The 13,746-nt window shown below is 58.1% G+C and overlaps 1 protein-coding gene across 2 annotated transcripts; it reads right to left on the minus strand.

Annotated features, from left to right (window-relative positions):
- STAT3 (signal transducer and activator of transcription 3) lies at positions 1-13,324 on the minus strand. Of its 2 annotated transcripts, none has more exons than XM_074557768.1 (24): positions 13,167-13,324; positions 9,736-9,882; positions 9,083-9,227; positions 8,118-8,216; positions 7,790-7,885; positions 7,625-7,706; positions 7,172-7,266; positions 6,491-6,642; positions 5,918-6,076; positions 5,740-5,832; positions 5,103-5,162; positions 4,783-4,812; positions 4,573-4,666; positions 4,443-4,490; positions 4,171-4,254; positions 3,981-4,079; positions 3,707-3,842; positions 3,438-3,490; positions 3,256-3,350; positions 2,845-2,984; positions 2,319-2,531; positions 2,065-2,107; positions 1,637-1,749; positions 1-1,555 (listed from the first exon to the last, which is right to left on the minus strand). In XM_074557768.1, the coding sequence occupies exons 2-24, from the start codon at positions 9,861-9,863 to the stop codon at positions 1,500-1,502; spliced, it is 2,313 nt and encodes a 770-aa protein (XP_074413869.1). In that variant the 5' UTR covers positions 9,864-9,882; positions 13,167-13,324; the 3' UTR covers positions 1-1,499. The 2 variants fall into 2 exon arrangements, with proteins under 2 accessions (XP_074413869.1, XP_074413868.1); XM_074557767.1 differs by having other exon boundaries at positions 2,316-2,531.
- Positions 13,325-13,746: the final 422 nt, after the last annotated feature.

Below are 13,746 nucleotides of genomic sequence, written 5' to 3' on the forward strand. Positions count from 1 at the left end.
TCGCTTCAGGGCCTTTATTTCGGAGAAAGTTCAAGCCTGTAGATACAGCAATAAAATATACAAAAAAATAAAATTTTTTTACAGTATCGAATGCTGCCGGGGACTGCGGCCGGAGGCGGTGAGCGAGCAGAGGGGCAAAGGGCCCTCATTGCCCTTCAGCAGCCCCAGGGCCAGCCACAAACCCCCCTCCTGCTCCTACACAGCCTGGAGGGGCTTGCCCAGACCCCACAGCCACGGGGATCCTCCCCCTGCCCTCTGGTTCCCTGCCACCAGCTGTGATGCAACTCGGAGGGAGCAGCTCTGCCACTGCCTCCCCCACCCCTCCACTGCTCATCTGTGTCTGCTTGCCCACTGCATGGAAAGGGCAGGAGGGCTCCCCCAGTTCTGTTAAATGCAGGACCAACCCCCCAAAAGTCAGGACACTGCCCTTCACAACACCCCTGTCACTGTCCTGCACTGCCCCACAGCAGGTTCTTCTCCTCACATCCACTTGCTTCCTTCAACTCTTGACCCTTCCCACCTTAACTGTGAGGGCCAACCTCCAACAGAAATGCCACATGAAGCCCCCAAGAAGCTGCAGACCCCATGCCTGGCCCCTCACAACCCAGAGAGAAAGGCACAGGCCAGGTGCCCCACTGTCAGCCATGCTGGCTCCCCCAATTCCCCAGGGTCCAACTGGTCTAACTCAGCACAGGGCTGGAAGCAAGACCCTGCTCCCAGCACCAGGCTGGCCACAGGGAAGCCAGGACAGCCCCTGTGGCTTTACCCAGATCCCAAAATGGGCAACAGCTGCAGATGCTGTTCACACACAGGTGCCATTACTGGGTAGCAGCACTGCCCTACCCCAGGGACACCAGCCATCCCAAAAAGAGCCCGGGCTGCTGGCACTGGCCAGGTCACTGTGCCCAAAGCAGGAACCTGAGGACAAGCACAAGCATGCTGCTCCTGAACCTCTGGGCTTCCAGCAAACCCAGGCTGAGTCCAGCAGGGGCAGTGCCTGCTGAGCCCAGGGTGGGAGCACCTGGATACATCCACCTGCAGCTCTGAGCCCTGTCCTGGTCATCCTGGCCAAAACCAGGTGGGGGCAGAGAGGGGACTCACCCCAGCACCCTGCCGGCTCTAGGAGCTGCTGGGAGCAGCAGGGGAGACCCTGCCACATGGCCAAGCCCCTCTGCAATTCCAGATTTGTGAGTGGGCACAGTCAGGGCAGCAGCTTCCAGCAGCGGGACCGGGGCTGTGGAAGCGTTTGTAGGAACTGTGGCTGCAATCGGAGGCAAATAGGCACTTGAATGAGCAAAAATAATAGAAAACTGTTATGGAAGGAAATAGAAAAAGGTTCATCCCCCTCCCCCAGAGATGAGCTGCACCACTCCAGAGAGGGGCTGGGTTAGGTGAGGACCTGACCCATGCAGGGACCCCAGCAGTTCCTGGAGCAGCTGCAGCCGAGTGGGACAAATCCAGGGGAGGCTCTGGAGGTGGGAAGGCTGAGCCGCAGCCCCTCACATGGGCGAGGACGCGCACTCTGGGGTCAGCTCCATGTCGAAGGTCAGCGACTCTGCGGGCAGACACAGGCAGGGTTACGGGGCCCTGGGCGTGGGCTGGCAGCCAGGGCCCCCTGGAGCCCCCCCAGACTCACCAAACTGCCCCCCTGCGTTGCTCTCCGCGCCCTCGCCGCCGGTGCCGAACTGCATGAGCGAGTCCAGCGTGCGCGGGGACATGGGCAGGTCGATGGTGTTGCTGAAGGAGGTGCTGTCCCAGGGAGAAGAAGCACAGAAAGCTCCACATCAGGGCCTGGCCAGAGCTCTCCAACACCCCCTGTACCCGCTGAGGGGCCCCCAGAGCTCTCCAGAGGAAAGGGGCCCCGGAGGGGAAGAACGGGGCTGTGGTTTGGGCAGCAGCCGGAGCCTGGCTCAGCCCCCACCGTCACCCCAGGCTGGGAACCCCACAGGAACCAAGCAAAGCTCAGACAGAGGTGGAAAGAAAGGAAGGAAACCTCTCCCTCAAGCAAGGCTGAGCACACAAACACCCCCCAGGCAGTGACGGACAGCTCCCAGGAACACTCACGGGGTGACACAGATGAACTTGGTCTTCAGGTATGGAGCAGCACCTGCAAGGAGGGAGAAGCTTCATCAGCAGCCACTCAAGGACAAATCCTTCTCTCTATCCCCTAGAACAAGCAGTGCCCACCCTCTGCCCCATGGCTGGTCCCACACTGTGGCTGTGCCCTCCAGGGATGGCACAGGGTCCTGGTTGGTGACAGCCAGTGCTGTCCCCAGAGCTTTCCTGTGACAAAGGAGCCACAGAAAGTCAACGACTACCTGAGTCCGTGGCTTCCGAGTGCTCCTGGCTCTCAGAGCGGCAGTACTTCCCAAATGCCTCCTCCTTGGGGATGTCTGGGTACAGGTACACCAGAGGGGACACCAGGATGTTGGTGGCATCCATGATCTTGTAGCCCATGATGATCTCAGCAAAGGACATGTTGTTGAGCTGCTGCTTGGTGTAAGGCTCCACCGACTGGATCTGTGTCTTTCCTGTGCAAGGAAGGAGAATTTTGGTACAGAAAAGGCAGGGCTGCCTTCAGACAGCCCCAGAGCAGCAGGGACAAGATGGGCCTGGGGCACACAGCAGAGCACAGGGCAGGACTGGCACCTGACTGTGGTCAGTGCCTTAGAAAACTGTCCATGGGCATAGACACCCAGAAGGCAAAGACCAGCAAAGGGCAGCCAGGCTCAGGAGTTAACCCACACAGACAGCTTGTTGGGACAAGGACAAATGCTTATCAGGGCACCCAAGCCCCCTCTGGAAGCTGGAATGCCAAGCCAGGCACACAGACAGAGCTCATACCACTGATGTCCTTCTCCACCCAGGTGAAGGTGATGCCACCCTCCTTGCTGCTCTCACTGAAGCGCAGCAGGAAGGTCCCTGGGGGCTTGGTGCTCAGGATGGCTCGCTCCCGCTCCTTGCTGATGAAGCCCATGATGTACCTGGGCAGGAGGAGGCAAGAACAACAAATGGGGGTCAGGGCACAGGAGCAGCTCCTCCAGGATGTAAGTCCTGCCAGCTCTGCTCAACAGCACAACTCAGCCTGGCCACTGACATTTTATGAGTTCCCAGGTGAGTTTTCACCCTAAAACAGCAAAAAGTATCCCAGGACAGCACACCTGGCACGTGGACAAGCACCCCACGCCAACAGGGTGGAACCTGTGGGACCCTCCCAAGGCCCAGCCTAACCTCAGGCTCTGGGCTGGCACTCACCCTTCGTTCCACAGTGCCAGGATGTACTTCTTCACCAAGTCAATGATGTTGTCCAGCCAGACCCAGAAAGAGAAGCCTTTGCCAGCCATGTTCTCCTGGGGAAAAGGCAGAGAGGCTGCTAGCACAGCTTGGAGAAAGGGAACAGCCAAGGGAAGGTGCTCAGGGAAGAGAATAAATTCTACCTTGCAGAACTTGGCCCAGGTGATCTGACAGCCAGAGTAATTCACACCTGGTCCTGGAAGAGAAAAAAAAAGAACACAACCATTTAAATAGAGCTGTCCTTCCAAGGACACCATTTCCAGGATTTGGGAGAAAACCAAGCACCTGAAAATGACTCAGGCTAAAAGCCCTCAGGCCAAACACAGGAGCTCACTCTTGGATGACATGTACAGGTGGGGAACCACACCAGGGGACAGAGGGATGGGCAGGACACCCATCAGCCCTCTCTTACCCAGCAGTTTCTCTGCCAGCGTGGTGAGCTGCTCGATGCTGAGCCCGCGCTTGGTGGTGGAGGAGAACTGCCAGCTCAGCACCTCTGCCACCTGGTCCCAGGTGCCAATGGGGGGCTTGGTGAAGAAGTTCACGTTCTGCACGAGGGAACACACAGCCCTGAGTGGGACATGGGACAGAAGCAGGGCCAGGCACTGCCTCTGCCTGGCTCCCCAGCCTCAGTTTCCCTCTCTCACTGTGACACCCCTATCCTGACACCTGCCCTGCTGCCCTACCTTGGGGTTGTTGGTCAGCATGTTGTACCACAGGATGGATGCCCAGGCGTTGGGCATCTGGCAGATGTTGGAGATGACCACCACAGGCAGCGAGTGGGTCTGCAAAGACAGGATGTGACCACACAGGTTGGGACAACTCCCAGGGCTCCACCCAGACCCATGGTGGTGAAGGCAGTGACCCAAGCCTCACCTCCAGGTCGATCTTCAGCCCCTGGTGATACACCTCTGTCTCAAAAGTGATGAGGTGCAGCTCCTCAGTGACTATCAGCGAGGCCTGGGGCAGAAGGGGACACCATGAGCACCACAAGACACCCACCCTGAGCCCAACACACAACCAGCAGACCCAGCACAGCTGCTGGGGCTGGCCTGGCAAGCTGCCCATGTGCCAGTTGGTGCTGGTGGACCCCCTGCATCCCCTCCCCGCTCAGCTGCTCCTGTCAATGGCCAGGCCCCCTGACTCACATCACAGTTGGCTCGGCCTCCGTTCCCACAGCGCTGCTCCCTCAGGGTCTGCAGAGAGAGGGACAGGCTGCAGCAGCAGCACCAGGACACCTGGCTGTGCAGGAGCAGCCCAGGAGCCCATGGTACCCACCAGGTGCTTGAACTCTGCTGAGAGGCTGCCATTGTTTGACTCCTCCATGTTCATCACCTTGGTGTTGGTCCCCAGGATGTTAAACTTGCGGGACCTGGGGAGAGCAAAGAGTCAGGCTGACAGGACAGGCTTGGAGTGAATGTGTGGTAGGATGTTTGCCAGGAATAAAGCAGCAACTAGAAATAAGGACAAAGCAAACAGTGCACTTACCCACGAAGGGCAGCAACGTCCCCAGAGTCCCTAGAAAAGGGGGAAGAGACACCAGGTCATGGCAGTGGCCCTCCCACCCTGATGCACACAAGCTGGTGTGTGGTGCCAGCTGCATCCCAGCACAGTCCCATGACCCCACAGGCCTTCCTCCCAACCATGTGGGTGAACCCTCAGGACTCAGCACCACCCTGCACCCTCCCCTTTAACTGGGAGCCACACTGGTCCTCATTGTGGAGATTGAGCCCAATCCAGGGGCAGCAGGAATCAGTCCCATCCCAGTTACCCACCCAGGGCCACTGGAAGGGCAGCACAGAACTCACTTGTCAATGCAGACTTTGATTTTCAGCTGATAGTTCAGCTCTGGGAACTTGACCAACAACCTGCAAGAGTCAGCAGACAGAGCATGAAGATGCTGTGCACAGAAAGTGCTCCTGTTCCACAGGGCACCTGGCACAGCCAGCAGCATGGACCAGCTCCTCTGGCAGCCCTGGGCACACCTTCACACAGCCCTGGCACCTGTCCCCAGAGCCAGGGAGGTGTTGGAATTCTCCTGAGCATCCTGAGGAGCTCATTTGGGCTGCTGGCAGCCCATGCCAGGCTCTGAACAAACACCCCAGAGGACAGAGGCTGCCATGGAGGCCCAGAGAAAGGGCAAGGAAGCTCCGGGCAGAGCCTGGGGTCAGAGCATGGCAGGGAACATGACCCAGGCTGAGCAGCAGCTGGCCAGGGATGTGCTGCTGCTTCCCACCCCCACAACAGGATTTACCAGAACCCAGCAGATCCTCAGCCAGCCCTGCACTGAGTCATGTGGGCAGCACTCCAGCCCTCTGGGATCATCCTTCTGGGATCCATCCCTTTCCATCACAGGGGCTGCACCTGCAGCAGCATCTTCAGAGAGCCACCCCAGGCTGCCCTCCCTGCTCAGCTCCCCTCCCTCACCTGCAGGGAGGCACCCACCTGACTTTGGTGGTGAACTGCACACCTGTCTTGATGACCAGGGGCCTGTCAGGGTGCATGGGCATGCAGGGCTGCCTCTCCACCACAAAAGCACTGCAGGAACAGCACAGAGACCACGGTCAGACCTCACTGCCCACTCTCCACACACAGCCATGCAGCTCCTGGCTGCCTTCAGCACCTTTTCATCAGGTTCCTGAACAGCTCCACGATGCGCTCCTCCAGCATGGGCCGGTGCTGGACAATTGGGTCACCCTTGTAGGACACCTTCTGCTGCAGCTCTTCCAACTTCTTGATCTGCTGCCGGGTCTGTAGCTGTGATTCAGCAAGGGAAGTTATCCTAGGAGAGCAGGGAGAACCAGCATTAGCTCTGGCTGCCCAGCCCACGCTGTCCAGCCTGCAGAGCCCTCCTCTTCCCATGCAAGAACAAACTCTCCATGCCAAGCCAGGCAGGAACTGAGTGTGTTTGTGGCTCCAAGCCCAGAGCATTTTTCTAGGCCACATATTACAAACAAAACCTGCATGTGCCCAGGTGACTCCAGGGCTATAAACTTTGCAGCAGCCTCAAAATCCCCCAGGCACAGAGCTGGGGACAGTGGGACACATTCCCAGCACCATCATGGCTCAGTCTAAGCTGCAGGCTACATTCACACATGCAACCATCAGAAATGTCCATTTTGCAAGGACATTTCCAGACAGCAGGTGTCTGAGTGCCACTGCTCTGGGCACTGACACAGTCCCAGGCAGCTCTCACCAGTTCTCAAGCCTGTCCAGGCAGATATTGGGTGGGCCACCAATGCAGGCAATCTGCTGTCTCCTCTTCCAGTCTGCCAGTTCCTCATCTGCCAGCATCTTCTGCACATACTCCATGGCTGAGAGCAGCCCAGCCAGCTCACTCACTATGCCCTGCCAGGAGAGAAAGCAGAACCTGCAGCAAGCTGTGACTTCCCCCACAGACCCACAAGTTTCACATTCACAAGCAAGGAAGAAGTCACCCAGGGCTGTGCTTGCTGCACTGCTCCTGGTTCTGGCCATGCAGGAGCTACCAAATTCTAACCCTGAAGAAGGGAGATCTGCACCTAATTGTACAAATTGCAAACAGGATGGAATTGCTGAGGAACGTGCTTTGAGCTGTTTTATTTTTTAGCATCAGTCTCATTACATGGTTATGACAAAGGGGAGATGCCATCAGCTCACATTCCAGACAGCAGACAAAGAACTTAATGTTACAACTTTAAAAGTTTTTTGACCAATCCCACAAAGCAAAAGCACATTGACAGTAGTTCTATCCAACCACTATAAGCACACGTCCCTTTGGTTAAAACAATGCTTACTTCTTTCAAACACAATATCCGCTTGTAAGCCCAAAACCCTCTGATTTTACAGATTCCCACATGCACCCAGGGGGATCTGGAGGGTCAGTTTGCCCTCTTACCCTGCGCATCTGGTCCAGTGCTGTCAGCATTTGCTCCAGCTGCTGCATCTTCTGCCTGGTCACTGACTGGTTGTTCCCGTTCAGGTCCTGCATGTCTGTGCAGAGGTGAGAAGCTTCAGCCACACTCTTCACACCTCCTCAAGTGCCACAACAACACAACACTTGCACAGCAAAGTGCAGGCACCCTACAGCCAAGCAGGAATCTGGAACAGCCTCCAAGCAGCTCCTTGGCTCTCCTGCACCCACAGAGGCCAATCCCTCCCCACCCCAGTGCTGTGCTTACAGCAAAGCTCAGTTCAGCTCCCTCAAGGGCAGACCAGGTTTATCCAATTGCCATGCAAATGCCCTGAGAATGAGCACATTCCCTCTGGGAGTGGAGGTTGGAACACCTCTCCAGCAAGTTTCCTTGCAGGAACACACTGTGGTTTGCAGATGCTAATGAGGTGTCATTACCTCCTTGGCTTTTCAAAGTCTTGTAGTTAAAATCAAAGTCATCCTGGAGATTCTCCACCACTTTCATCTTCTGCTCCAAATCCTGGAAGCCAAGAAATGTGATTTCACTTACAGCACTCAAGAATTGTGGTGGGGAGAGCTGAAGGTGCCCAGGCACACACATACCTGCACCCTCTTCCTGACATCCTGCAGGTGCTGCTCCAGCATCTGCTGCTTCTCTGTCACCACAGCTGCTGTGGGATGTGTTGCCTGTCCCCCTTGCTGCAGAGGGGACAAGAAGGGCATAAGGACAGGGCTGTAAGCTGGGGGTGCTCCCTTCCAGCCTGAGGAGGTTCTGCAGGGTCCTCAGCTGGCTGCTCACTTCAGCACTGCCTCCAGGGCAGCAGAGGAGAGGAGAGACAGACACACCCAGCCAGAACACCCAGGCTGTGTCCTGGCTGTCAGGAATCAGGATGGCCAGGAGCAGGAGGCCCTGGGATAGCTGACCACTGACCTGGGCTGCAGTAGCAGCTGTCTGGAGGAGCCGGGACTCTTCCCAGAGGCAGCGAGCCACGATGCGGGCGATCTCCATTGGCTTCTCCAGGTATCTGCTCTGTAAAGGGTCAAACAGGGTCAGCAGGCACATCCTGAACCCCTAGGATCTCCACATCAGGGCTGTGGATGGTGAGCTGTGCCAAGGAATTGCTCAGACCCTCACCAGCTCCCCCATTGTCAGAATTCAGCACATCCCTCTGGCTCTCCTGGACTGCCCAAACCCTGCCAGGGGGGCTCAGAGACCCTGGCACAGAGCCCAAGACACCTGTGACTTTGATTATGACCCATGGAAAAAATTACCAACCTTATATGAGAATCTGCAAGCCACAGAAGTCTAAGCAGAATAATAATTAGTTTGTCACGGGGTGAAAAACAGATTTTTTGAGGTTTTTAGAATGGGGATTCAGGAGGAATCTGGGCATATCCTGCCTTTCTCCTTCTTCTTCTTGGCCTCCTCCATCTTCTGCTGTGATGTTGGCACCTTTGGATTGGTTTAGAGTAGAAGCTCACTGTCTAACATAGGTGATAGGTATTGGGAAGTTATGGTAAATATTGTACACCTAGTTTCTAGTATTCAAATATAACACGAGTTATCTTTTTATACTAAAAGATAGTATAAAAATTTTCTTTATATAAGAAGGCTACAACCTTCTTATACTATAAAGATAGAATTTTACAAATAAGAAAATCTTATACTTTCTCTGGCCTGCTGAGTTCCTTCAGCCTCTGTCTGACCTGCTGAACAGACCTCGGCAGGGCAGAGAAAGAATTTTATAGATCAGAAACAATAAACAACGTTGAGAACAAGAATAGAAGAGTTCTGACTCTTTCTTTGACTGCTGGGCTGGGAAAAGAGACTTGAACACATCTGGGGGTCACTCTGAGCAGCAGCAACCCCGAGACCCCACCATGCTGGCAGCTCACCTGCAGGAACTGCTTGATGCGGCGCAGGTTGTGCTGGTAGAGGACGTTGGACTCCTGCAGGAAGCGGCTGTACTGCTGGTCAATCTCCCCCAGCAGGTTGTGGAACACCAGCGTGGCGTGAGACTCCTTGCTGGCAGCATAGGCCCTGTGCAGGGGAGAGAGAGCTCTGAGTGGCTGGCATGGGGCAAGGGGCAAAGCTGGGGGGCTCTGCTCACACCCAGCATCCCCTGTGCAAATTACAGAATCTCTGAATCATTTAGGAAGGAAAAGAACTCTAAGATGGAGTCCTGCTGGTGACTAATCACCATCTGGTCAAGCAGACCAGGCAGACTGTGAACACCAGCACCTGATGTCTGTGAGCACATCCCACATGCTCATGGACAGGATCCAGCCATCAGTGCTCTGTGTCAGCCCCCTTTACAGCAGAGGTCAGTGTTAGCCAGCCTGGGTGGGGATATCCCCCTGCTTCTCCTGGCCCAGGGTCTAACACAGTGCACAAAATCCCACTTCATTCCCTTGATGCCACATGAGCCCCAAAGAGAGACCAGTCCCATCACCAGGAGAGCAAGGATACAGCTCCTCCAGCCCACCTGACCCCCTGCAGGTGGGTGTTATGAGCAAAGTCCCCTCAGAGGCATTTGAAAAGCCCTTACCAGTCCTGGCTTTCAATCCAGGGGGCCAGGAACTGCCGGAGCTCCATGGGGAAGCTGTCGCTGTAGAGCTGGTGGAGCTGCTCCAGGTAGCGCGTGTCGAGCTGCTGCAGCTGGTTCCACTGCGCCATCCTGGCCAGCTCGGGAGACCTGAGGGTGGAAACACAGCTGGCTCACAGCTGGCTCCTGCCTCCCTCCTGCCAGGACCCAGCTGTGACCCTAAAAGGGTTCTAGAACCAGAGACAGCCAGGGCACGGTGCTCCAGGACAGCTGGCAGGGGCAGGCTGGCCACTGGCAACAGGTTGGAATGAGGATTAAATCTGGTCTCAAAAACACCCCTGGCTGGTCCTGCTGGGAGGCAGGGAAGTGGCTGTGGAGCTTACAGTAAGTGTGGAAGGCGGAGACTGCCAGGAAGCTACAGAAACAGGGAAGGAGCAATTTTCAAGTTCACGACTTGTATCAATGGAAATCAAGCTGACACTAACGAGGGGACTCCAGCTGTGCTGGCAAATGAAGGCACAGCTCTGCGTGACACCAGCAGTCACTTCCCTGCAGAAAGTGGTTTGCTTTTCCCAAAGGTCCCTGCGCTGAGTGATGCAGCATCACTACGTGGCCGCCACCCCCAAGGGGCTCTTTCCTCATTTGTCTGGGTGCGAAGAAAAGAAAGTGGAAATGTCCTCTGTGGGCTGAGACACCAGGAGGGGACAGACATTGGCACTGATACGGGAGTTAAGAGGGGTTTTAGTGCTTCACAGCACTGAAGAGCCCCAAAGGCAGGAGCAGGACATTAACCCTGAACTACAGCCTGCTGGTGCAATCCTCAGAGAAGTCCACATGAACCAAATCCGCTGTGAATGGAGCAACAAGTGAACAAAAAAGGAGAGAGCTGTGGCCACAGATTCCTAGAGCCCTGGAGCCAGATCTGGCTGATGTGACAGAGCCTCAGTGATGCTGCAGTCCAAGGGCTGGGCTGTGAGCCCCCATTCCACAAGGGGTTCAGCCCTTTATGGCCAATTCTCACCTGCAGCAGCTCAGGGAATGCTCCATCTGCCCCATGCAGCTGCGGGGGCCACTCCTGCTGCACGAGTGGATGCTGCTGCAGGGTGGGAAACCCACCAAAAGCCCAGGGCTGAGTGGGAGCCCACCAGCCGCGCAGGGATTGCCCCGCCTGGGCAGTGAGCTCAGCACCCGCCTCCTATTGCGCCATGCCCGGGGCGGGGGGGCTGCACCAGCCCCTCCGGAAGCAGCAGCGGCTGCTGCCCCAGCGCAGCTCCTGCCACAGCTCTGCTCCCAGCCCTGAGCAGCACAGGGCTGCAGCAGCACGGCACAGGAGGCAGCTGGGCAGCAGTGCCAAGCGGCTCACAGGCAGAGCTGCTGCAGAAACACAACCAGGTGCCACATCCGGACCCGTGGTCCACCTGAAAGGCACAATCTCGGCATTTCAGAGCAGTGCTGAGAGCACCAAAGCTCCCAGGCTGCCACAGGGCAGCAGCACTTGGACGGGACTCAGGCACTTCCCAGTGCCACAAACAGCTGCAGGGCAAGGCAGCTTGCAGCACTGAACTCCAGCTCCTCCTGGCATCCATCCAAGGCACTCTAACATTCCTGGAGGAAAAGGTCCTTAAGACATTCCTTACAGCAGCAGCCACCACTCTCAAGGAAGCTCTGATCCTGGCAGCCCTGGGATCCCACACAGGAGCCTCTGCCTGGTCAGCCCCACTAAAGGGAAGCCACAGTTAAAAATCTGAGGGTTGAACCTTTCTGATTCTGCTGGGCTTGCCCATCTCTGTGGTTTGCCTCTCCTCCATCTCTGGAATGGAGCCAGAGAGCAGCCAGCATGGCCAGGACCAGCACAGCATGATGCAAGCTCATAGGTAAACACGCTATCCAGAGCTCAGAGCAGAGCTGCTAAAAGTAGATCAAGAGCTAAAGTTCATCTTTCTTTATCTTCCTGCAAGGGCAGAGCACAAGAGTCAGGCTCAGCTGCACAGTGTCACCCCTCTGGGACAGCTCTGCACACTCCAACCACCCCACTGAAAATGGGGCTGCCATGGAAGAACCCTGTATCTGCTTTCTGCCTTCCTTTTCATCTCTGGGACACACCTGGGAACAGCCTGCATGTGTGCCCCTACAGCAAGCAATGAGCCCTAGGGCAACATGAATGGGGGAGTCACTGCAAAAAGCCTTAGAAGGACCCCAGGACTCCACATCCCCTGCAGTGACAGAGTAGGATGAAGCTCAGTCACTGACAGCACTGCACAGGCCACAGCACCAGGGTGCCATCACAGGGTCATGACAGATGCCACCAACATCACTTCACTGAGTTCTGCAGCAGCAGCAGGCACCTTGCTGCCCCCTCTTCCACAGAACCATCAACAGCCCGAGGGAAAACTGCTCCACACGGCAGCCAGGCGCTCTGGCAGCACTCTGGAAAGGCTGCTAGAAGAACTTGGCACTGCCTCTCTGGAGCGATTTCAAAGCCAGCATTGGAGGTGGAAAACAGCGATGCAGAGATTTGCAACAGGAGGAGGGAGACAGCTCTGGGCAACCTCAGAGCCACAGCATGGGTTGTGATCACCCCACAGGCTGCTGTTCCTCATTGCAGCTCTATAAGGTCCATCCCAGCTGCGAGTGACACTGTCACCATCCACCCCGGGACAGGGGACACGCAGGGCACTCCTCCTGTGCTCCAGCAGCTCCAAGAGATGGAGCACACTGGGGGAGTGACAGTGACAGGGATCACCGGCAGGGTGGGAGCAGGGTCTGCCCCAATGTGCACCCAGGGTGAGCCCAGGCCAGCCCACCCTCGCATCCCGTCTGTCTGTCTGTCCCACGGCCCGGGGGACAGGAGCCACCCACACGGGCAGCAGGAGCGGTGACAGCACCGCCAGCCCCGCAGAGCTCCCGGGGGCTCGTTCACCCGAGCTGCAGAACGCGGCTGCTGTGACACCGGCACCCACGGGGGTGGCACCGAAGCGAGCCCCGCTCCGGGCGGGAGGCCCTGAGCCGCAGGCGGCGTGTGACAGCCCTGAGCTCGCAGCCCCGCCGGCTCCCCCAGCCCCGCAGTGCCCGGTCCCCCTCTGGGCTCCCAGTCCTACCGGCCCCGTTCCGCACGGGACCCTCGAGGCCGTGCCAGCCCCGGCCGCACCGGGCGGGCCGCACCGCCCCCGGCCCTGCCGCTCCCGCCGCTTCTCGCTGTCAGAGCAGCCGCTTCGGGCTCTGTCCCCGTGCGCGGTGCCAGCCCGGAAGATCCGCCCGGGCTGCACAGACCGGCCCCGCTCCGCACCGCGGCTCGGCCTGCAGTGACGGGAGCCGGGACAGGCCCCCCCCGCGCTACCCCGCGATGCCGGCCCCGCTCCCGCCCCGGCCCCACACCGGCTCGGGGCACACCGGCTGCCGGCGGCGAGCAGCGCCCGCGCACCCCCCGCGCTCACCGGCGGTCCCGGCGGGCGGGGCGGCGGCTCCCGGTGACGGCGGCGATCGCGTCCGGCTGCGCCGAGGGACCGGACCTCCTGCGGCCCGGCCCTGCCCCTCCGTGACGTCATCATCCCCACTGCCAATGGCGACTCGGTGCTCCCGCGGCCCCGCCCCGGCAGGCCTCCGACAGCCAATCTGCGCGGCCGTTGGGTGGTGCGTCACGGCGCGCGGAGAGGGGGCTGCCCCCCCGGCTATTCCCGGATGGCACCGCCTCCCGCCGCAGGGCTTCGCTAGGCAGAGGCGGTGCAGGGGGCCGGGGGAGGGCGACTGCCGGGAACAGCCGTGCGGGAAACCCAGCTGAGTTCCGGGCAGCGCCGTGACGTCACGCGGTCGCCGCCGCCGCAGCCTCTTAAAGGGGCCGCGCCGGGCGGGCCCGTGCGCCGTGCTGGGAGCAGCGCCCCCGCGTGGGGAAATGGGGATCGACCCTGTGGGGCTGAGGGGATTGATCCTATAGGGCTGAGAGGATCAGCTCTAGGACTGTGGGGATCGATTCTATAAGACTATGGGGATCATTCCCGTAGGTCTGTGGGGATCGAT

The sequence above is a fragment of the Zonotrichia albicollis genome, chromosome 23, assembly GCF_047830755.1.
Source record: "Zonotrichia albicollis isolate bZonAlb1 chromosome 23, bZonAlb1.hap1, whole genome shotgun sequence".
In the NCBI taxonomy this organism is placed as follows: Eukaryota; Metazoa; Chordata; class Aves; order Passeriformes; family Passerellidae; genus Zonotrichia; species Zonotrichia albicollis.